The sequence below is a fragment of the Lepeophtheirus salmonis genome, chromosome 13, assembly GCF_016086655.4.
Source record: "Lepeophtheirus salmonis chromosome 13, UVic_Lsal_1.4, whole genome shotgun sequence".
Taxonomy (NCBI): Eukaryota; Metazoa; Arthropoda; class Copepoda; order Siphonostomatoida; family Caligidae; genus Lepeophtheirus; species Lepeophtheirus salmonis.
This window is the reverse complement of record NC_052143.2, coordinates 44,340,029-44,364,239: the sequence shown is the minus strand read 5'-3', so window position 1 is coordinate 44,364,239 and position 24,211 is coordinate 44,340,029. Positions and strand designations below refer to the sequence as shown.

Here is a 24,211-nt window from a genome sequence, read left to right as displayed (position 1 = left end):
TTTAAAAAACAACAATAATTTATTTAAGAGATCCTTACGAATTGGGATAAATAAAAAAATAATTTTAAAGTTATTATTAATAATGTGCTCAGTTATTTTACAATCTCTCCAGCTTCGCTTGAATACATTTCAACTCTTTTATTAGCGCAGCACTAGCACTGTCAGGTTTCGTATAAAGTTGACCAAGGTATGATACTACAGCATCTTGACATGTAACTACAAAAGATCTCCTAGAAAAAGAAAACAATACTCGAATTATGCATATATTTAATTAACAATGAGTAAAATATTACCGCTCATGGTATGAAACACTTGATGGAGACTCTGCAAAGGTATTAAGAATATTCGCCAGTACAACCAGTAAATGATTGGGAGAACCATTTTTAAACCAAATTGGATCATTTGAAAGGCATAACCTATAAATGAGAATACAAATGAGTTTAATGAAGAATCACTACATTTAAAATGTAGCCCCACAAGTAGTGTTGTGTCGATCCTCATTTAGAAATGAAGACTGCAGTCCCGTCCGACACAGTTCAGTCCTTAATATTAGTTATAAATTTAATAAATACGGTCTTTGATGACGTCACTGAACTATCGTTCTTATTTTTTAAATTCATTTCTAGTACTGAGGGTGGTCACAAGGACTAATAGGACCGGTCCTTAGACTGGACTGAATAAATAAGGACTGATACAAGTACGTGGAAATTAGATTTGAAAAATTAAACTTACTTGTTGTAAATTTCTAAAATCTTGGGCATTGACACTCCAATAGAAAGCATGGAATTGAACACCCAACAGTAGTCTTCCTTCGCAATACACGAATAACTTTCTAACTTCTTAATTATATATTCTGGAGAGAAAAATGGGATCATCAATTTTTTTAGAAAAATATTACAAATTGACTCAATAAAAACTATTACCTAGAGGAAAGTATTTTTGTGATGAGGCATATATACGCCCTAGGGTTTTTATTTTCGTACTTAGTCCAGCAATCTTGGTCTTGGCTAAGTATGGATTGATGGGACCACCTCCTTCGTTTCTAGTCTCAGCATTTATAATATGTTCCCACAATGTTTCAATTAACATTTGATCTGGATGTCCAGCACAATGAAGAACACTTAACTGACATTCCCAAAGCTCATATGGCTCGGCAAAGTCTTGATAAAGAGTTGAAATATCTAAAAGATCCGAGTTTAATCTTGATACAGCAGATGAAACTTCATGACCTCCATGTGTATTAAGTGCGTCAAGGATTTGTAACTGCACCCGAGCGACTTCCATCTTTTCTTCAAGATCATGTAAAAGTTCACCCGCAGCATTTGTCTCAGATCCCATCTCTCCTGATTTTACACACATGATTGCTCGCGATAAATATTCTAAACGCTCTTTCAACGTTACTTCAGTGCTATAACAGGATATTTAAAATAGCTCTATTTGAGTCAATGAATAGAAAAACCTTTACCTATGTCGCTCAGCTAATTTGGACAATATTTTTGCTGCAGCAGCGTAACTTTGTGTTTTTTCATAGTGCTTCCACAACAGATCAAACATGAGTAAAGTTCCTGGATGATGACTAGTTCCTCTTTTTAAGAAATCCTCAAGATAAGGACTCTGTATTTCCAATAATCTTTCATAATGTTTTTCATCGACCAACCATTGATAAAGAGCAGCATGGAAAAATTGATCGTCACTTTTTAAACAGGTTTGCAGGACCTTCTCAGCATAGACACTCGCCTCTTCAGGAGGTATCTGATTAGGATCCGGAGGAGGAAGAGGTCCTGGGCTACGAGGAACACCAGGAACATTTCCAGGAAGAATTGAACCAGTATCAAGAAGCTTTCTGAGCATTTCAGTTATATATCCGTAGCAACTCATTCTAGATTTAAAAAAAATAGAATAGTTTGATAAATGAAGATAAAAACTTTCATTACCTAGTCATGAAGGCTTCTAGTCCCTGATCATCTTCGTTAGGTTCATTATTTTTATAATAGTGCAAAGCAAGTCCCTGGGGATCTCTTTTAGCTGCTGCAGCGAGACAAACTTCAACAGCACCTTGAAAGTAATGAACAGCCGTGAAATGACTCACAATTACTTCAAGGTTTAATTTGGCAGCAATGTCTTTGCATAAACTTAAAGATTCTTTAAGCATTTTTTCTCGTTGAATCAGATTTGTTTGTGCCTTGGCAGCAATAAGAATTTCATGAGCCTTCGAACTAAGAGCATCCTCATTGTTATATAATATAGGGCAAACTTCACGAAGTCGGTTGGAAATAGCATCAGTACTTGCGTTGTCTTTTAAGTATCTATGATAAAATATATTAATATCTCCATTGATTTAAGATAATATATTCACAAACCTGCTAATAATGGCTTGTACGAGTCTATTACAAAGTTCCTTACCATGTGGAGTCACAATTAGATCTCTATATAGTATGGATTTAAGCATATTACACTCATCTTGATTTAAAACAGAAACTACTTCATTGAACTGATGATCGCAGACTACTTTCATGAGTCCAAGAACTTGAATACTATGAACAATGAGTTGTTGAAGACACATTAGGCTTTGTCTTTCTCTCAGGAATGCGTCCTGTTGTGTCTTGTGTTGAAGACTAGTTAACTGATGATGGTGAGGGTGATGATGAGTTGTTGTATAACCCATACCGTTAATCCCAGAGCGTTCAGCATGAGTGGTTGCGTTCTTTTCTAAAAAGTTATTTAAGCACCTTAACTGATGAATAATCCAGTCTAACTCATTTGATTCTAATAATGCTTTCAGATAGTTAGAATCTTTCTCTTTAATAGCAACAGCGTTCAACCATACGGGTCGAATAATGCGGGAAAAGTAGAGGTAAAGCCCGTTATGTTTTCCAGAATACTGAATTTCGGGCATTACAGGACTTCCAAACTGTTGTTGCTGAGGACTCTGAGGGGATTGAGGTGGTAAATTTGGCCTCATGGGCGTACTTACAATATGAGGATGAAACTGATGATGTGGCTGACCTTGATTAACTTGAGATGGTTGAGACTGCTGTGAAAACACAAATCGAGGTTCCCCACCAAATAAAAAGAATGATCTGACTGCCATATCTGAAACCCTCATATTTACTACACTTTCAGTACTACACGCCAAAATCAAAGCAGTGGCAGATGCTTGGGTTTCTCCATGAAGAGAAAAAAAAGCTTTAACAATATCTGAATCTTCTCCATGATCAATCAATAATTGTTTAAGATGATCAACAGGGCGCATTTGTGAAATAATATGTGTCCCCTTAGCATTTAAAACAACGAATTTGCGAGGTTTTACACCATGTTGCACAGCCATAAGAGGTGGATAAACATTGCCAAATGAATTTTGATACATTTTTGATATTGAGGTTTCCTGAGGAATTTCACTTAAAGCCCAAGAATGACCATCCAATTGAATTATAGATTGGGACTCCATCAGTAAACTTTGAAAAGGATATCCATCGCTGGACAAAAGAAAGAGAACATCATCCGAATTTTCATTGGGTGAACAAGCCAACAAAAGAGACCCATTTTTATGATAGCTCATATGGACCTAAAATAGAGATACATTAAATGTTAAAAATATGAGGTAATTTTAAATTTACTTTGTTGGGCTTGTGAAGTGTACCAGATGCAGAAAATCCAGGAGGAAGTCTGACATGTTGAAGAATACAATGGGTGGGCCTATCATCAGGTCTTGAAGTTCCAACAGAGAAATAAAAACGAACCCCGCTTTTGCTTACAGCAACTAATGCAATATGAGGAGACTCTAATATGAACAGTGGTGAAATATCGACAATCGGATGAAAATTAGATTTGTCAATGTTTCTAAAATAGATGAAAAATCATGTATTAAAAGCACTTGGCGCACATTTCTTTATTTCCTTACGAAGCAATTTTAACTGCATCCTGAACAATAGAATGTTGACTCAATGTTGCAACATTTCTCATTTGAAATCCATCAGACCCCAAATCATAAACTTGAATCACACCTTTTTCTGATCTCGAGTATAACATTTTTCTTGAGTCATCAACTTGTATCTGAATTAGAGGATCTTCTCCAGAAAAATTAATAAAATTTGGAAGAAGAAAGGAAAGTGCCGAGGTGGAATGATTGATTTTGGAGACTTTTTTCCCACCACCAAACCAACTCGAGTCGGATGTATAGGAAAACTCATACAAGCATCCGTCTTTTCCACCCATAAAGATGCGACCAAGGTCCGTACCAACAAGAGTAATCATGTATGTTGAATCTGTGGGGAGCGTGTAAAGAGGTTCTGGGAGAAGATGCATTTCCTCTGTCTCTGATTCTGAAAAATGCAGCAATGAAATAATAGTCAACTTTTTTTTAAAAGTACCTTGTGGGCTTGAAAAAGACACGCCAAGTAGAACTATTTCAACGGCAGTTGTCAAGCATAGGAGATGTTTGATGTGAGGTTGAAAAATATTGGGCTTAGGGGATACAAGTGCCACACTTAGAATAGTATCACTGAGTCCATCGAAATAAGCTAAATCTGAGCAATCATGGAATTTCCAAACATAGATATCACTGTCAATGGTGAGCCAAGCCCTTCCTATGGAGGCAAAGAGTCCCATCATACAATTGCATTGCATATGGCCAAAGTGTTCCACGAGTTCTGCGGGAAGAGAAACATTCTTCACACTGCTCAATTCTCGGAGACTCTCCCCGAAGGAAGACGTTCCTCCGGGACCACGAAGCCAGGGATAATCACTCTCCTGGAGACCGGAAAGCGTGGGACCTCCTCCACCTGAAATGTTCAAACATTGCTTCGCCAACTAACTCAGCCTTCAAATCATACCTAATCGAAGTTTGTCCACCAATGACGGAAATGTGGAATCCCCGCCTAGCATTTTCTCAACATTCCGCCCCGCCAGCTCGATTCCATCGAATAGGTTTCGCCCGCCATCCAACATGGTCGAGCTTCCTCCACCGACCAGCATATTTATGTGTAATGGGATTAGAAACGCCAACAAATAAGAATCCCCGAGCGATTCCAGTTGAGAGTCGAGGTTTGGACTCCTTGACTCACACTTCACAATAGTAACAGAGGTTGGGTGTGCTGCTCCTAGAACTTTAATCATGAGAATAGGGATAGAAAGACTTGAGGAAAATCCCTTCCTCTCTCCTTCTCTCTTTCCCCTCTCCTTCTCTATCACTACAAGCGTAAACATCCAAACAACCGCCAAATATTCAACACTTAAAAGAGATATTCCACATGGTGGGACGTGCTTCGAGTCAATGCATATTCATTTCCTGCACGAAAATAATTAATTAAACTGAATCATTAATATTTATTCACTTATATCTGCTTTAAAATATTCATTTAGCCTTCAAAGAAGATAGTGTAATATGAAGGAATAATCTTTCCAAGCATCAATACCCTGTGAATTAATACAAATAGTTTTTAAAATAAATCAATACTGGATTTGTAGTAATAGATTGTAGTAACGTTAGCGTTGAATCAATATATTTACCTATAATTTAGAAATATCCTTTAAATTGTTAATTTTATAAGACAGTTTACTCTAGGTACGAAGAATGCATAGGTTCCGTGATATATTTTGTGAACGTTCCAGATTATAGAGTCTGCAAATTATTTGCGAAATACGTCACTTATTAATAATAACTTATAAAATGTGATATAGTCACCGGCCCATATAGTAACTATTATATTTATTATTTATAGTTATTATATAGGTTGATGGTATACATAGTCCAAATTTACTAACATTTAAACACTAGTTTAATAGGTGTTTGATAATATTATATAGTTGTAATTTGTACCTCTCTGTCTATTGATGAGTTGATCATTATTCCGATTTCTAAAAAGATATATACTTTTTTTCCTCAGCTGTTTGAATTAAATTTCGATTTCACTTTTTTAAATTTTATCATAAACACTAGATATGATATTGCTATGAATATAGAATAGCCGTCTGGACGTTCGGGATAGAGGTCTAAAGGTATGGTCTTTGATATAAAGAAGAACATTCTAGTCGATGAAATTATGTTCAATGGGTTATTAAATTATAAAAAAATTATATGAGTAATAAACATTTTTTATGCAATATCTTTTCAGATTATATTAATTGTAATATATTATAATTATGGGAAATCCGAAATACAAGTGAGTTAAAGTAATTTGATGATAAATTAAGATAATCATATATATTATATTAATAAAGTAAATGCAGTTAATTGAAACTTTTACAGCTCATATCATACCCCTTTCAAAAAATAATAAAACTCCTTAAGAAAAAAGATTAACCATTAAACAATTATCATTTTAACAACATAGAATATGTATTTTTAATTTAAGTCAAGTTTTATAATGAAACACATGTACTATCTACAAAATAGGTACACCATTACACAATATGTATCCAAGACAATGTCTCAAAATAAGCGAGAACAAATCAATTTCCTATCAAAGTAACATGGTTTCAAAAATTGTCTTGCGGCAATAACCACCTAATCAGCATTTTTTTATATCAAAATTCATTAAAATCTAAGCTAATAATTTTGTCTCTGGAGCAAACAGCCAATTTTATACAAAAAAAAAAAAAAAAAGGAAAAGTGTTAAAAAAATTATTCAATTGCTAATTTGTATTCCAAAAGTTTTTTTGAGCTGTGAATTAATCCCATTTTATCTACAATGTTAAAGTTTATATTATACATACACTATAATATATGTGTTTCATTCTAATTTTTAGCCCGACAAGGATTTACAATTATAACTCGACAACAAAATCTCAGAATTACGTCAAAGGATAAAAAGACTGGAATGCACAATTATGTGTATAATAATTATTTAAGGCACAAAAAGCCAATCTGTAATCTCTCCCCCCTCCTCCTTAAATTATTAACAAAAAATTTACTTCCTCCAGTATAAACCTTTCACTTAAATTAAGCAAAAACTATATAAGCGGCTTAGTTATTTCAGCTATTAGAAGATCAAAGATAATATTATCAAAATATTTATTGAAGGTCTTAAATAAGAACTTAAATGGATTTGTAGGTAAATTTATTAGTATTTATATAGTGCTATATATGCTATTATGCATATATATATATATATTTGATGAAATACGTTGTTATTAAATATTCATTTTTTTAGGAAGTTACAATCAAATATATAAGGTCAATGTTGCAAGGCATAGTTTTACATTTTGCTATCTTTTGAAGGACTAAACCTATTATTATATAAGAAAGAAAAAAAACTGTACAGTATTGTGCATAATAAATAATGTGTACTTCATAGTAAATACATAATAATGCGCAGTACATGATATATTATAAAATACGTCGAAAGGCATTGCATTCACTTTAAGATTCCCATCAAAAAGAGATCCATAACGATCCATACTCTAAACGGCTACACGTTTTCTGATCTAAACATGACATTCATCAATGTATCTGACAATACGTCATATTATCATTTAAAATGACAATGAGTAAGTACTACTTGAGGATGTAGGCTCTAGTTTTCTGAGACAAATTAAATGGTCGAAGGCAGCTAGGGGGGGGGGTGAGAGAGAAGGAGAGAGAAAAAGACAATTTTCTTTGAAAAATGACGCACTCCGTCCTGCTATTATTATTCCATAGACCATATTTTATAATAAATAAAATACTACAACCTACCTACCCAGCGCCCCAGCACCAGCAGTCAGCACGACCGCACCAGTCCACCACATACTCCCTTACTCAGGCACCCACTCTCCTTCCTGCCTCTTTCTCCTTTTTTTTTTAGTTTATTTTGCATTGAATTATTGTTCTACTCCTTGTTTCTCTGTGTGTATGTGTAAAATATGGCTGACTTTTGGAGAAGTCTGTTCATCTATCCATCTTAGAATCATTATTATTATTCCAAGACTCATTAATAATAAGAAATATATATTCGCCATAATTAGAACACTACTTTTCGGAGAAAAAAGAAGGAAAAGAAAGAGAAAAAGAAGTAGAATCTCCAAGACAAAATCAATTTAGTTTATGTAGTGAACTTTTATCTTTATTCCCTTTTGTTTGTGCATTCGTGTGTCTCTGTGCCTGTCCTCTCTCCTCTCTCCTCTCCTCTCCTCTCCTACTCAACTCCTCTCAACTCTCCATTCTCACTTCTCACTTCTCTCCTCTTATTCCTTCCTTCCTTTCATAAGGCAATTCTACCTTACCTCTGGTCCAGTCAGGATGACTATATTACCCAAGAAAAACGTTGGGTCCAACTCTGGGCCACGGCCTAGAACACCCCCTGATGTGGACTCACCAAATGACTTTCAGGTTCTTTCTTAACTTTATGCTCTGCATACATAATTCAAACTAGAGATAATGACCTCTTTTCCTCCACACAGAGTGTATCCAATCCAAGCTCTGGAAACGGATGGGGATCTACATCGGATTCCTCCAATTGGACATCCTCTGGCTCTTGGGTCTCATCTGGTAATTATTCTTCTTCTCTTCATTGGACCAAATATAAACTGGCCCTTACCACAACAATAGGCATTCATATCGTCTTGGGCATGGAATTCTACACACATGGATTATTCATGCATCCTACATGAGGATAATATAATAGGGATAAAAAAAAAAGGACTATCCTTCATGATGAAATAAAAATGAAAAACAAGCTAAGCTTCATGCGTGATTATTCCATGTATTTAGAATTCCATGGATTGGGCTTAGAATAATCAAACAAGTTTTGACCCCATGGAAAAATGGATCAAACATATTTTAATAAATGAATTCCATGTTATCTAGCTGAAGTAGATTGTCAAAGTACTCTTCTTCTATAGAATTCAGTCTGTATTGTCAGACAAGTCTGGAGCCTATCATCTTTGCGAGAATACATAAAAAAAAAAAATTATATACCATCAAATTTGGTCTTCTACATAGTTTGTATTTATTTTACTAAGTCGAAATGAAAATTCAAGTCTGATGAATGAAATTTTTAACACTTCAACATCAAGTTGCTTATCTTGCCTTATAAAAGTGATTATTCATTTTAATATAACTTAATACCAAAAAAGTGACCCCAAAAAAAAAAAAATCATATCGTGGGGCGTGTGACAAATTGTCACAACTCAAATATTTACTTAACATAATTAAGCTTGGAAACTCTATTCTTCCATGCTGAATAATGGTGATTTCCCAATAATATTTATTGTAAAAATTCATTTCAACAGTCTGAATTTCTCTGTTTATAAATATGAAACTTCTAGGATATCATAAAGGCCTGAGTAACGACAATTTATCGTTATAATAATCGAGTTATTATAACTCGATATAATAAATACATTTCAATTTGTATTAATTAATGTATATTTTCAAATTTTATGCTTCTTATAAATCGAAAAACTTTACATTTTCGACAATGGGAGTCTAAAAGTAGTTGAATTTTTACATTCTACTGAAAATTGAAATTAGATAGAATTTTCTTTACATTTATAATTAATAATATATTCAAAAAAAATTCTAGGTTCAAGTCCAAGGGAAGGAGAAAAACGTCCAGCATGTACAAGTCAATCCTTTGATTATGATGAAGATTGTGGGCCTTCGAGCACAAAGCGTCGATATAGACATTCATCTAATTATCGACCACGTAACTGTACCAATAAGACGGGAAATAATTTGGTTATTCCTCCTTTAACATCTTCTCCACCATTGGTAATTCTAGTAAAACATATTTTTATATTAATTTGCTTCGTATATGTAACAAAATCTTTAGAAGTTTCAATGATACATTTCTTGAATTTATTTAATGGATCAAAGCAATAGTTTTGAATTCCATTGTATTTAAAATTTAAATTGCATTTTTCCAACGAGGAAATATAATTCATCGGCTTTGCTTATTCACTAAGTTGCTGTAGGGATTGTTAAATTGTATTGGGAAAAAAAAGTAAAGCTTTATTTATTATTTTATTTAGGCAAGTACATCAAATGAAGGTTACAACTCAGAGGACGAATATTCTCATTTAGGAGTACAACTCTCGGAAGAAGAATGGTTGGAAAAAGATCGAAAATTTGAAAGAAGTATGAAGAAAAAAGGATATATTATTAAGAAGATCAAAGAAGATGGGAATTGTTTATTTCGATCAGTTGCTGATTTAATATTTGGAGATGAAGAAATTCATAAGGCTGTTCGAAATCAGTGTATGGATTATATAGTGAGTACCAAAGTTATTTCACTTATATTCAGTAGCTACGTTTAGTCATCAAATATTACTTAACTACTTCAAATAGATTAAGTGTTATATTTTTATCCTTGAATCATAACCATAATATCAATTTTGTATTAATTTCAAATTGTTGATTTATTTTTAAACAAAGTAATTTCCATATTTGATTTATTTGAAATATCAAGTCCATAAATAGCTTACAAAGCTGCCTCGTTTTGATTGGCTTTTAAAATTATGTAAAGATAATTTGTATCCAATTTAAGAATGAAATATTTTACTTTTTAGTACATGTATGTATGAATTGCTTTGTTAATGTATTTAAAAACCACATAAGATGATTATCATAACATATGTAAACTTACGTTCCAAGTAATATTCATTATTGTCATCATAGAAAACTATTTTTTGATACTAAATCTTTTATACCTATAGTTTAAAGTTTCACCCATATCTGAAAAAATATGTTTTAAGTTTTTATGATAAATAGAGCTAATATATATATATATATTTACTTTCAGTCTCAAAATGGTGATTATTTTTCCCAATATGTAACAGAAGATCTCGCTAATTATGTTGAAAGGAAAAGATTTTTAGGAGTTCAAGGGAATCACCTGGAGATTCAGGCATTTAGTGAAATGTATAATAGACCTATTCATATTTATTGCTATAGTGCTGAGCCAATAAACATATTTCAAAATATTAATAAGACAGATCAAGTTAACACTCCAATTAGACTTTGCTATCATCGCAATGTACACTATAATTGTCTTGTTGATCCATCAAGGCCAACTATAGGAATGGGACTAGGTAATAATAATAATAAGTTCAACAATTTTATACGTGAACATGACATACTTCAATCTAACAAATGTTTCAGGACTTCCAAACTATTTTCCTGTTTCTACAGAAAGGAAACTTGTGGATCAAGCGGTTGAGGCCAGTGTACAGTCAGAAGTAGAAAAAACCATGTTAGAAGATAAAATCAAGGCCACTGGTAAGATATTACCTGAATTTATTGTCCCTACATCAAAGTTATAATGGTGTTTCATATTAAATTAATAGATATATAGCTATTCAATAATTTTGTTTTTGTTTGAATTAAGCATCTATGTACTAATATGAGTATTTTTCTTAATTATTTATTATTTACAGACTGGGAAGCTACAAATGAGTTGATAGAAGAACAAGTTGCACGGGAATCCTACTTACAATGGTTGCGAGACTGTGAAAGAAGAAGTGCTACCTTACCCAGTGTAAGTTATTTATTATTTATTACATAATGAAAAACAAAACTAACAAACTAGTTGAATACATATTTATGTTAGTCTTTTCCTATTCATAAATGACTTTTGGTCTTTATGTACAGATAGTAAACTCTGTGTTTGTATTTCTGTTTTTTTTTAAATACTATGTAGTTATTGTAATTTTTCGAATCAATAATCCTTTCTGAAGGTTTCTTTTGTCAGTTGTTTGAGCTAAATATACTTTAAGGAAAGATACGACAGACATATCAATGGGGAAAAAATATCACTTTGAATACTGATACATATAAAAGAGCATCGTTTGGCTCGGGTTATTGTTAGGAATGGAATTTTTCTAGATAAATATTAGTTTTATTCTTCTCGGATTCTACAAATATTTCATATCCCAAGTCATTTTTTGATCAAGTATGTGTGAACAAGTCAACCTTTTTGAGGTCCATGCTTGTTAATTAATTATTATTTTAACCGGAATGTTGCCTCTTTCCTCAGAGTCTCTTTAGTTTGAGTCGATAATTTGTGCAGTTTCTCCTTTAAAGATACACATTGTAGTTATTTAATGTTTATAATAACTTAATGTAAAATAAATTTAATTATTTTAGGGATCTAATTCTACTTCCACAACTTCTACGGTCACATCAGGAGAGTTGCATTCTAGTTCTTTGAAAAAACCATTCACCTCAAGTGGACATATCTCACCAAGTGCTGGTCCATCAACCAAGCATTCTCATGTAACTTATATATATATATATATATACATTTCAATTACAATACTTACAATTAAACTTGTTGAAGTATAAATTCATTTATATTTTTATAATCACTGATTATAATATGTAATTTCCTATGCTTTAAAAGTAAAGCTTTATTGTTTTAAATTTAATTAACTGAATTGATAATAATTCTATTGTCATTTTAAAGGTAACTGGCTCACCAAAGGCTGGATGCTCCTCAGAAAGAGATAGTCCGAAACCAAGTTCTAGTCATCAATATTGCAAAAATTCAGGTAGAAAACTATTTAATTTATATTTCTGCAACTCATAAAATTGTATATCTATTCTAGATTCACTTTTACCAAATAATTTAAATTCATTAGCTTCTGATGATTTATGTCAACTAACAGAAGAAATCTATGGTAAGTTCTTTATATCAATTAATGTAATTAGAAATAAAATAAATGATTATGTTTTAGGATTTCACGAGTGGAATGAAACAGATGTCTTAACTAAAGTTATGGTAGCTTCTCAAAAAGAGTATTTGGATTCGCTCAAAAATAAGCAAGAAAAGAAAGATGATAAAACAAATAAAAATAACGCAGAAACATAGACATTAATTACTTTTGTTGTGCACATTTTTAAATCCAAATATATAAAGTCGAAAGATGGAATTATATCTTGAATGTTAAAACTCAAGTCGTCTTATGGGCTTTTTATAAAAAGAAAAGTAAAAAGTATCATTTCTCTCGTTGATGCATCATATCTTACACCGTAACTTAGAAATATTATTTATTACTTGATAAAACTCTAGTTAAGGATGGCGATTTTCGAATGTATTAGCACTAGCTTTGAGAATATTTTGATAAAAGACTCTGTGGAGTCGTTGGATTACCTAACTTGGGATTTGATATTCATTCAGAAGATTCGTAGTACTATATTTTATAACTGTTGTCTATATTCCTTTAATGTTATCTTATGTTGTGTTATTTATTAATTGATGATTAATCTAAATCGCTTAGTATGGTACGTGTTTATTTTTCCTTCAATTTTAATGGGTTTTAATGGTGTCTTATGAATTCATGACTCAAAAATTTAATAGATAAAATTTATACCTATCATGATGTTAATTAATTATGAATTTAATTGAATAATACCTTCCTAAAAAAGAATATTGAACCTACCATTCCTTTCAACTAGAAATAAAAAAACGGCTCCAGTAAAATTACATGATTCTTATTATATGACGGACGAATTTGGAATGTTAAATTATTTCAAAAAGCATATTGGCTCCTTTCTTTATTCGTAAACTTCCTCGTATTTAAGTTATATTTATGAATATCAGGGTTTGAAATATTACTCTCATGTTCATGAATATTTTTTGGTGTTTATAAATCAAAATATATACCAATAAGATATGAGAAAGCTCCAGTTGGTATTCTTGTTCAAAAGATGTACATGAAAGGCTCATACACATTTGGGATCTATTATTAAACATCAGCTGATATTAGACAAATACTATTTTTAGCTTATTCCCTATAGGACCCATATAAATGGTCTTAATGTAGCACTGGTAAGATTTCCGTAACTTAAACAATCATTTGCCATTCAGGCAACATAATAATATTTTTTCAATGTATAATTCCTCATATATTAAAAGGATATGTGTAAGAAAATTAACTTAAATGTTTTAGCAATAAATTTATATTATTGATCTACATTGTAAAGACGTTTTCTTTAGGCTTTTTGGTGTATATAATGTAACAGAAGGATACAATTTGATCATTTCTATTTTCAATCTTATTCCAAGAGTTGAAAATTTTTATAAATAAAAATTTCAAAAATAAGAAAAGTATAATAAAATAACAATTACAGAATGATTTTTAAACAAATAATTATTGACATAGTTGTCATCAACAACATACTACTTTAAATTCCTCATAAATAAATAATTTTACAATTGAAACTTTTAAAATATAACAAAAATGGTCTTATATAAATTTACTTACCAGTTAAATGACGTATGATTAAATAAAATATAATACTATGATTTTTTTTGCTAAAAGTAATTAGACGAGAATATGTTCTTCAAATTATTATTTTTAATATTAAAATTCGTTAACATGATCACGATATTTCTTCAAGTACTTCTAAAATAATTTATTTCTCCTATATATTTTTACAGATACGTTACATTAAGACATGGACAGAGAATACGCTAACACAGTTAATATGTACAAAGGCCTTCATGAAAATCTCAATTCTCTGACCACTAATATAAATCCTTTAGCTCCGTTTGAGTTTAAAGATGAAGTGGAAATAGAACAAGAATTTACTGGGGATCTCATAAACATTGATTCCACTTCTTCGTCGTCCGCGATGAGAGATCTACTCCAACTCGATAGTTTTTCATACAGTTCAATGTAAATCAAATTTAATAGATTTGAAGATAAATGGTGGTTTTAAATCACCAATCATATAATTTAATTTTGATTATACTGATTGAATCCTCTTTTGATTAAATAAATATCAATTTTAATCAGTGTTTGTTTGAGAATGAGTGGGGTCAAAAAAAAAAAAAAATGTGTGGGGCCTTTTTCTGGGAACACTAACAATTGTTAGCCATTTTTAAAGGCGTGAGGTACTTATTTATATATTTAATCACAGAGCCCCAACACTGGTTTAGAGTACACCCCTTCTAAAACTGACACTGCCTGTAATAATATATCTTCATTGATTCTATAGAATTGTTCAAATAACTAGCTTGCTGAAATGGCAAGTGACATTTTCTTTATATATTAAAAAAATATATATTATTTAGTTATATTATGATGTTTAGGGTAATTCAAAAGAGGGTTTGTACTTTTCCATGAGGAAAAAGGTTTCATACACAAAATTATACATTTTAATCTAATTGGAAATTTTTTCTTGTTAATTAACTGACAAATCAAAATTTAGGGAACTAACCATTGTAAGACAGCTATTTGCATAATGTGTTTCCAAAATTTAAGAAATTTATAAATATGAAAAGAAGTCATTCAATATATAAAATAATAAATATGTGCCTATCTCAAGAATAGATTATGACCCATTATTTTTATATTTTAACCCTAGTTAACATTTTGATCGTTTTAAAAAAAGAAACCTTTCTGCTCTTATATTTCTCCAGAAACCCCTATTCAAAAATGGTTCTGATTTTTTTTAAAGTCTCCACCTATGATTTATCATTAAATAATAAGACTCATTTAAATTTTACTGTTTTTAAAGGTTAGAAAATACTTCAATTGTAAACTCCAATGACACAATGAAAGGTGAAAATATATACAGCATTTAAGCATTAAGAAACATTGCTTTTAATATTTATTTTTTCTTGTACAGATCACCACTACGTGGGAGACGACGAAGATAGTATTTTCAATATTCCACCTTATGCAATTGCAAAATATAATTTTATAGCACAAAATAGCAATGAGTTAAGCCTTAAAATGGGTAAGTTCATCAAGTAGTTTAAGCATCCTGTAAAGAATATAATCTAATAATTCCTTCCTAGGTGAAATGATATATTTGAGTCAACACATCAATGAGGAGTGGATGTTGGGAGATATTGATGGTATCAGTGGACTTTTCCCAACCAAATTTGTCTCAATCATTGTTGATTGTACTTATAAACAGACTGATTACTCTGAAAATGTATCAGTGATTTATCTGTTCGATGAGGGATCCAACTACAGGGTAATATTAACAATAGATACATAATTCAGAAGATGTGTTGTAAGTTGGTGGAAATAATCATAAGACTAATTTGATTATAATTTTCTTTCGAGTTTCGACTGCATCGATTCATAGTTCAAAAGTATAATGTATATTTGGTTTTTAAGTGGTTTTTGACGAATGAACATTTTTTTGGGGGGGAAAATGTGATTTTGAGGGCGGAAATAAATATAAGTCAAAGCTGATCAATTTGTTTATATTTCCAAAATTCAGTAATTATAATTATTCTTATTTGATTGTAATACTTAGATGCACATCTTTTGTAGGATTCAATCAAATTGTTTCGGACTTCTGGAGAAGTTTAACTCCAATATTCCTTAGTGCAAGATTCTAAGCTTTCTTTTTTTATCAAATTGCCTTCTTCAAGGAAGCTAAACATGGGTAATGAAGGTCGAGATACTTGCAAAAATATATGAATTTAACTATTCGCCTAGGAAGCTAGTCAAATTCTCAGAAAATATGATAATTTCCAATATCAGAAAAGTAAGACTCTCACTTCTATGATATCTCTTTATAAATTGATACGACTTGTGTGAATAAGGGATAAAGTCGCATGGACTCAGAAGAAATGGACATCTCTTTTGTATTTTCTGATGAAAATAAGTTCAATTTAGATGGTTCTGACAACTTCCCCATTTTTGTGTAGTCGTAAACCCTTTTTCTGCCAAAAAAAATATATCTTGAAAAAAAAAGAAGTTAATTGGTCATTAATTTATTAAAAACCGTATATGCACAATAGTATGCAACTAATTCATTTATCACATAAATATTTTCAGATGAATCAGTACAGTCTAAAGGCAATTATGATCAAATTAGTGGAGTATTTTAAGATTATATTCACCACTTTGAATGTATTTAGAACCCTCAAAAACTGGTGGAGCCGAAAGGGCACAAATCCCTCCCAAGATTTGGTAGCCGTACTTTATGGGGAAAGTCCAATCTAAGCATTTTCTCCATAAAGTTCCTAAGTGGACTTTATGCGAACTATATGGAGGCAGTTTTTGTGACAAGTGTTGCTAAGTGCCGAACAACCTAAATATAGGAAAGATTGTTGTCATAACTATAACGATAATGTGAATTAAAAATATATTTAATAAATTATTATAAAAAATCACACTTATTGTCTATGTTTCCTTAGATCAAAACAAATAACTTCAAATTTATATATAAAATTACAATTATTGTGATTTTATATATTCATTTATGAGCCGAGACGAAATATAGTTCTCAAATCTATTTGTCAGACTCTGCTTATAGGGCTCTGCATCACGCTAATATTACTAAGAGTTCGAACCCCTTGAGGTATTTCTATAATCTGCTGTCTCCGGCATATAGTCCATATATAGACACAAAACTGTCCCCATATAGTCCGGGAACCAAAAGATTTTAATATTTCCTCCCATTTAAGAATAAATATTAAATTTGTGTCTTTAGTATTTCTAGATGAGTAAAACGCTTATATTTATAATCTGATGATTTTGTACTTTTGTTATCAATACCATTTTCAGTCGAAACATCGGTTCGACATGGAATTTTTTAGAAATACACACATTGTATTAACTATATGCTTAGGTGAACTTTTCATTTGCTGCTCAAATGGATGGGGATTTGTCCATCGCTGAAGGGGAAATTATAAAAGTGATTAAACAAGAAAATGAGGATTGGTGTCGAGTAGAAAGTATTTTGGGAGAAGTTGGACTTGTTCCATGTAATCATTTGAATGATATCAAAGAGCCAGGCCAGGACCCATTAACTAACAATGATTTAATGACTTGGATAAGTAAACAAGTTTATCGTAGGGATTTGGTCAATTTAGAACCAAAATTTACGAAGCCTATTCAGAGAAAACGGAATCCAAAGGAAGTCAAGTAAGATTGATTAATTATGTGTTAATATTCAGGGGAGTCGGAAACGTTGGGACATATATAATATAATATATTGACTTTTAATCTCGAAAAGAGGACCTATTAGATCATTGGATAGGGACAGGTATGCCCTTTGGGAGGGAATAGGGGATGCATGACCTTTTTCAAAAAATACATTTCATTTTTCCCCTAATATTAGATATTCCAAAGATTTTACCAATTTTCCAACTAATATCTCAATTTTTCATACTTGTATATCCATCCATCCCTACGGGTGTGTGTTGTGTAGGGGGGATAATTGACCCATCTTACCCCGTTACCCAATCCGACAACCCTGATATTTAGAAACACTACTGAATATATTAAATGTAATCATGATAATTAATTCATTTTAAATAATTCTTAGTGATATTTTTTGTTTTGTTTGTAGTTTGGATTCGTTCATAGCGAAAAACCTTGAAAATTTAGAAGTATCGTTAATACAGTCTAAAAGTGAATCCGATTCCAGTTCAAACAATTGTATTCTAAAGCCCAAAAACGAAACTTCTTCACCACTTCCTCCCCCACCGCCACCTCTAGCCGATGAAAAATCACAAGACACTGAATCTATTCCTGACAGTACAAATGAAGAAAATTCCTTATATTCGTGTAACCTTAGTGGTAGATATATAAATATTTTTGAATATCATAATGTGAATTGAACATGATTTCCTCCCCAGAATTTAGTGGTGATAGCAAATACTTGTACGCAAGAGTAACGCGAAGTGCAACAAGCCAAGCAAAAGTTACAAGCTACTACGAGCCTCCAAAATCAACAAATTCTACAATAAATGAAGAAAGTAACATGTAAAGTTGCATATTAATTAATTAAATCAACTATCAATATTGTGTCATTTCAAGATAAATGATAATTAATTCAAATGTTTTACCAAGGTACATTGCGTATCCAACACAAAGTAATCTTTTTTATTATTTCATTAAATATAGTCGCATACTATTTTGAGCCTATAAATATCAGATTCTAAGTCTAAAAAGATTTGGATGATTGATTTAAAATAAGGCTATAACAAAAAAATAACAACCACATATATGTATTTTATATGGGCATATCAAAAGTCACCTCAAATAAATGAAACTTTAAATGTTATAAATATTTTGCAGGATATATTACTATTTAAATAGTGATTGAGCGAGGATCTTTAATTTTGAAATGAATCTTTGAATTATTTTTAATTAATTGTTCTTCTGATTTAACGATATGTTTTTCACTTTTTTTTTTTTTTATCATTCTTCGTTTGCAAAACTCAAATATTACGATCCACTTACACTCCTTTTTTGTATCGTGAAAATCTTTTAGCCTTACCATTTTTATTGATAAATAGTTAATTATTTAATTGTATTTTAGACTGCGCCATGAATACGACGATACCGCCTCGGAACAGGCTGGACTTTATAATGATTCAGGTAAATGTGGAAAAGGATTGGGGATAGTTATAATCAAAGAATACATGATAACATTTATGTTGTACAAAATCGCAGTTTGCACAGTATGGGGGTGGTATGCCTCAAAATATTTTCTGAAATCTCAATCCCCCCCCTTCCCCTCCAGTGCCGATTTTACTGAGAGCGGAGCTTAGATAAAAGATAAATGTGAAGAGTTCTTTCCTTTTTTAAATTTGAATTTTTTTTTTTTAGAAAATAGATTTTTTCAGCGAAGATACAACCAGCCCAAGAATCTGGTGGCCCTCTCTAAATGACTGGCTATTAAATTAAAAAAAGAAGATCAATTGTACCCTTTATTTTTGCCTCAGACTCCGGATATGGTAAAATCGGCTTATAGGAATGTGCCCGGTTTAAAAATCCTATCTGCGCCTCTGATTTTGAATAAAATCATTGAAATTTGTAATTATTATTCTTTTTTTAAGGGAATAAGCCTCTTCGTCCAGCACCTCCTATCCCATGTGTTTCCATCGAACTCCAATGCAATAACTCACCCAAAAAGGAAGAAAAGAAGGAAAGGATGCTGAAAATCAATACCATGAGGAAGCAAATCCAAGACAAAGAAAAAGAACTAGAGGTTCGTCAAATAATAATGTATATATTATTTTGTCAAAAAGGCTAACGTTTTGAAATGTTGGCTTTTTGAGAAATATGAATTGTTTGACACACTTTTTATTGCATTTTGTATGCTTTAATATCTAAATACATACATACATACTTATGCATAATATGCAATAATATGTATACATATATCAAGGAGGGTTATTTGTCTTGTCATATATAGATATACGTAAGTATTGTGCATTATATTGTTAAATAATAATTGGCAAAACTTCAACAACAACGTTTCTCGAAGAGAGAATTCTACTTACAATTGATATAAAAATAATTTACATTATAAGATTGTAAATATGATATAAATCCTTAAATATACTTTAGCTTTTGGGGGGCAATTTTCACCACATTGGGTCACTTGTAATTGAAATGAAACCTTCATTTTGGAAAGTATTTATGACTAGTGGTAGTAGATGGCATTGTCCGGAGTAATTATGCACCGGTCAATTTTTCTTTAATAACATAAAAGATAACTCCCCAAGAAACTTTAGTCTTAATCTCCGTTTTTCACGAGCACACAAAATACTTTAATCAATATTCATATGACGTCTTCACTCCTATATAAATCATTTTTTAGTATGGCTGATGATTACAAAATTCATTTCAACATACCAGCGTTTATATTTTAATCAAATCTTAACATAAAAGCACATGAATTATGATTTATGAATATATTAGGTATTTTACAAAATGCCGATTTACGGAGAGAGAAACACTTGGAGAAGGCGTGCGCAAAAGTCTATAATTACTTTGTGGATTCCCATAAAAAGGCTGGATTTTCATTACGTAAATGGGGGGTAATCTATTTGATTTTATTCATATTTTATGTAGATGAATTTATAATCTTTCATCCAGCCTATTATAAATTTTAACCCGACATTAGCACCTTCAATCTTTATTACTGCGCAATATGCCTTAATTTTTAACCCAGCTCTTTTTCTTTTTCAAAAATTATCATTTATTGTCTGGAGAGCGTGGGAAGATATTCATATTCTTAAATTTCCTACTATACTATTCAATTGCAGGTATATAAAAGTATCAACTTTTGCACAATACTATATTCGGTAATTTCTCAAAATTTCATTCAATTCTCGTGATGTTTAAGAAAGTTGTTTTGTTTTATTCAAATATCATATTCTATTAGATTACATATCAGGAAAATCAGGAAATTTCCAGGATACATTGGTCATACCTCCCTTAATATTGAAGGTAGAGACATGATTTTGTCATCAAAATGTCTTTTTTACCATTATCTATTAGATAAAACACGTTTAAAAGAAGACAAAAATGAATTTGACTTTTTTTTGTAATATATACATAAAGAACCAATAACAAAAAGAAACAGTGCTCTTGTTATATACCTGCACACACCTGTAATATGTACTCTGTATACACGTTCCATTCTATATTCATACCCCTGTAATATTTAATTAATACGACTACATTGTTATTTTTTAGATCAAAATAAGTTTATATGATTTACATCATGGAGCAATAAATTCAGTACACACAATATGCACGTTCGATTATACATACACACGCCTTCAATATTGACCCGTTTTCCTATATTCATACAGACAAACTTTACTTTATAAATATAATAGGCCTCTGGTGCATATACAAGGTACAATATATAAAGGGTTAATTTTTTTTTACATCCAACCCAGGCATTAATTTGTAAAGAAATAAAATTATTAAAGTTTCTATCCAAGACAAAAAATCTGGTGTACATAAAGTGACAGATGGTAAAGAGCTCCTGACAAGATAGTTGAAATATGTAGTAATGGAACAAAAATAATGTATCTACATTAAATTCATTTATTCAAATAACTTTGATTAAAAAATATAATAACAATGACTAGGGAAGGCACTTTCGTCGAACGTAAGGTTGATAAAACTGTAATTTTCCTACACAAAAATAGAATCCCTAAGTATAATGTAAGATAAAAGTTCAAATTTTTAAGTTTATCACAATTTAAGATGATATTTCCTTTAGATTCACCCATTTGCCCCTTCCCATGAGTCACTTGTTCGTGCAAAAATAAAAAATTGAATAGCTCACAAAAGAATAAAATATTGATAATGTTTTATATATGAATAAATTAATTTCATTTTACGATTATTTCATGTTGGAAAAGGGATTTTTTGAATAACTTATCCTTATAGCTCCTAAAACTATATCATTAACTGCATTGAATGAGCCTATATAATAAGTTATTGAGTTAATTAGGGGTAATATGAGACGCTTTTTCAGTATATGTACCTTCATGTTGTGGCTTAAACATTCTTAGCACCTACCTCAAACACACAAAAATATTTGAGAATAGAGGCCTTTTCTAAAAAAAACACAACAACTGAAATTGACCCAAATTACTCCATGCTTAGAGTAAAACGGCCACCAAAGTTGCATAGTTATAAACGAAACTAAATTGGTTTATTGTATTTATTTAGCTACTAATTAGGCAATAATGAATAACAGTATTATATGATTGATAAAATGACTTGTAATGCAGATAAAATGCGGGCAACAACTGTTTTATATATGCTACACCTTTGCAAAATTTGACAAATCTATAACCAAAGTTCAAAGTTGTGCCAGCTCTGGATGTACTTCCTACAAATTGAGGATTTTGAAGCCCTATGACAATATCAGAAACATCCACAAAGCCATGGCCAATATACCCAAATTAGTGCGTCTCATATCACTCCACAGAGCTATGTTATTGTGTAACTAATTTTTTTGATCATCTTAGAAACCACACAATTATTCACATTGTATTCTATGTTTAATATTTTATCTTTGTTTGCACATCAAATTTAATCCACTACAATTAAATAAATTAAAAAATCGGCTAAATATTTAGTAAAAATAATAAATGCATACCTTTTTCACATGAGTGGCCCAATTATCTTGAATGCAGTATGACTGAAAGATGATGTCATTAACTGTGACATGTCAAGACAAAGTAACTCTAGAATCAATAGTGAAGTGTATATTAGGTTGTTTCATATTACTCAAGTTACCCCTACCTAAATGTTTTCTTTGAGTTATAGGAACTTTCATTTGGATTATTCTTTTTGTTAATATTTTGTGAGCATATATTGCCCCAAAAACAATCAATAACTTAGATGAATGGGACGAAACGTATACGGTTTGATAGACCATAGTATGGCCTGTACCGGGCCGCGCAGAATTATTTACCGATTTTTGGTCAGAACATATCGCGGACAATAATGTCATTTGAATGACTTGAGAAACAATTTATTCATACATTTTTAGAATAATAAAATAGTTTGTGATCAAATTGAATCAATGTAGCCACCATTTGACTCAATGACACTGGTCAGGCGACGTCTGAAGCTGCCACAGACTTGCTGGATGTAATCGGCGTCCACGGATGCCCAGGCCTTGTTGACAGCAGCCTTTAAGGCATTTATGTTCTTGTGTAGTTTTTTGCAGGCCTTGGTCTCCACGTGCCCCTAGATAGGGAAGTCTAGTGGGTTCAGATCTGGGCTCTGAGGGGGCCAGTAGTCCTTGGCCAAAAGTCCATGTTGTCCTTGAGCCACTCCTGAGCTTTCTTGGAAGCGTGGGCGGGTGCTCCATCTTGTTGAAAAACCCAAGGAGAGTTGCCGACTATGAATTTGATCCACAGAAGGACCTTGGACGCCAGAATCTTCACATAATTTTCTGCTGTTAATCTGAGCCAGTGGGGAACCATACCGGCTTCATGGCCTTCCCGTTGGATCTCAAAACATCTCCAAAGCTCACAACACGGTCATTTTGCCTGTTGAAAACAGGATCGACCGTAAAAGTTTTCTCATCTGAAAAAATGATGATGCGTCCAGATGAGCTCTTGATATCATTCAAGATTTTCTTGGCACGCTCAAGTCTGATTTCTCGCTGACGTTCAGTTAGCAGAGGGCGTTCAGTACGCCTCAGGGACTTTCCTCCAGCCCTTTTCAATTCCCTTGAAACAGTTGATGTCGACGTTCCCATCTTTCTGGCCATGTCGGTAATGGACCTGTTGGGAGTCCTCTTGAACACTGCCTTTACTTGCCTTGTTGAGACAGTGGACTTCCTGCCAGCCGCAGGGGAATGCTTGAGATCACCCCCAGCCTCCAAGCGCTTGGAAACGTTGTAAATTGTCTTCAACGAGGCCCCAACCTGTTCCTTAATGTTGTTATGAGGCACTCCCACTCGGAGGAGGGCTGCAATTTCGATCCTCTTTTTTTTCCTGATTGGACATGGTCTCACGTATGGAAGTTGTTACGCTCTCACAGGAAG

General features: G+C 31.9%; 3 protein-coding genes across 7 annotated transcripts in view; 2 read left to right on the top strand and 1 right to left on the bottom strand.

The window, feature by feature from the left end:
- Nup154 (nuclear pore complex protein Nup154) lies at positions 1 to 24,211 on the bottom strand. 3 transcript variants are annotated; one of them, XM_071892541.1, is made up of 13 exons: positions 22,957 to 24,211; positions 22,811 to 22,898; positions 4,833 to 5,287; positions 4,371 to 4,781; positions 3,902 to 4,322; positions 3,618 to 3,840; positions 2,361 to 3,565; positions 1,935 to 2,306; positions 1,466 to 1,879; positions 924 to 1,408; positions 733 to 853; positions 294 to 416; positions 1 to 230 (listed from the first exon to the last, which is right to left on the bottom strand). In XM_071892541.1, the coding sequence occupies exons 3-13, from the start codon at positions 5,203 to 5,205 to the stop codon at positions 98 to 100; spliced, it is 4,281 nt and encodes a 1,426-aa protein (XP_071748642.1). In that variant the 5' UTR covers positions 5,206 to 5,287; positions 22,811 to 22,898; positions 22,957 to 24,211; the 3' UTR covers positions 1 to 97. The 3 variants fall into 3 exon arrangements, with proteins under 3 accessions (XP_071748642.1, XP_071748643.1, XP_040579145.2); XM_071892542.1 differs by lacking the exons at positions 22,811 to 22,898; positions 22,957 to 24,211 and adding an exon at positions 7,680 to 7,760; XM_040723211.2 differs by lacking the exons at positions 22,811 to 22,898; positions 22,957 to 24,211 and adding an exon at positions 7,680 to 7,745 and having other exon boundaries at positions 4,833 to 5,105.
- Positions 7,832 to 13,400, top strand: LOC121127732 (OTU domain-containing protein 5). Its single transcript, XM_040723214.2, has 11 exons — positions 7,832 to 8,308; positions 8,380 to 8,467; positions 9,504 to 9,691; positions 9,952 to 10,191; positions 10,722 to 11,010; positions 11,081 to 11,197; positions 11,356 to 11,456; positions 12,065 to 12,193; positions 12,384 to 12,468; positions 12,526 to 12,597; positions 12,655 to 13,400. The coding sequence occupies exons 1-11, from the start codon at positions 8,219 to 8,221 to the stop codon at positions 12,786 to 12,788; spliced, it is 1,533 nt and encodes a 510-aa protein (XP_040579148.1). The 5' UTR covers positions 7,832 to 8,218; the 3' UTR covers positions 12,789 to 13,400.
- The window catches only part of LOC121127731 (uncharacterized), a 32,489-nt gene continuing 21,935 nt past the window's right edge, over positions 13,658 to 24,211 (top strand). For 2 of the 3 annotated variants that reach the window (XM_040723212.2, XM_071892543.1), the window contains exons 1-10: positions 13,658 to 13,748; positions 14,361 to 14,598; positions 15,443 to 15,486; positions 15,554 to 15,664; positions 15,726 to 15,907; positions 17,519 to 17,814; positions 18,242 to 18,471; positions 18,531 to 18,657; positions 19,217 to 19,275; positions 19,737 to 19,888. In XM_040723212.2, coding sequence (XP_040579146.1) covers positions 14,378 to 14,598; positions 15,443 to 15,486; positions 15,554 to 15,664; positions 15,726 to 15,907; positions 17,519 to 17,814; positions 18,242 to 18,471; positions 18,531 to 18,657; positions 19,217 to 19,275; positions 19,737 to 19,888 — 1,422 coding nt within the window. In that variant the 5' untranslated portion in view covers positions 13,658 to 13,748; positions 14,361 to 14,377. Of the gene's footprint in view, positions 13,843 to 14,360; positions 14,599 to 15,442; positions 15,487 to 15,553; positions 15,665 to 15,725; positions 15,908 to 17,518; positions 17,815 to 18,241; positions 18,472 to 18,530; positions 18,658 to 19,216; positions 19,276 to 19,736; positions 19,889 to 24,211 lie in introns of all 3 variants that reach the window. The other variant, XM_040723213.2, reaches the window with a different exon arrangement.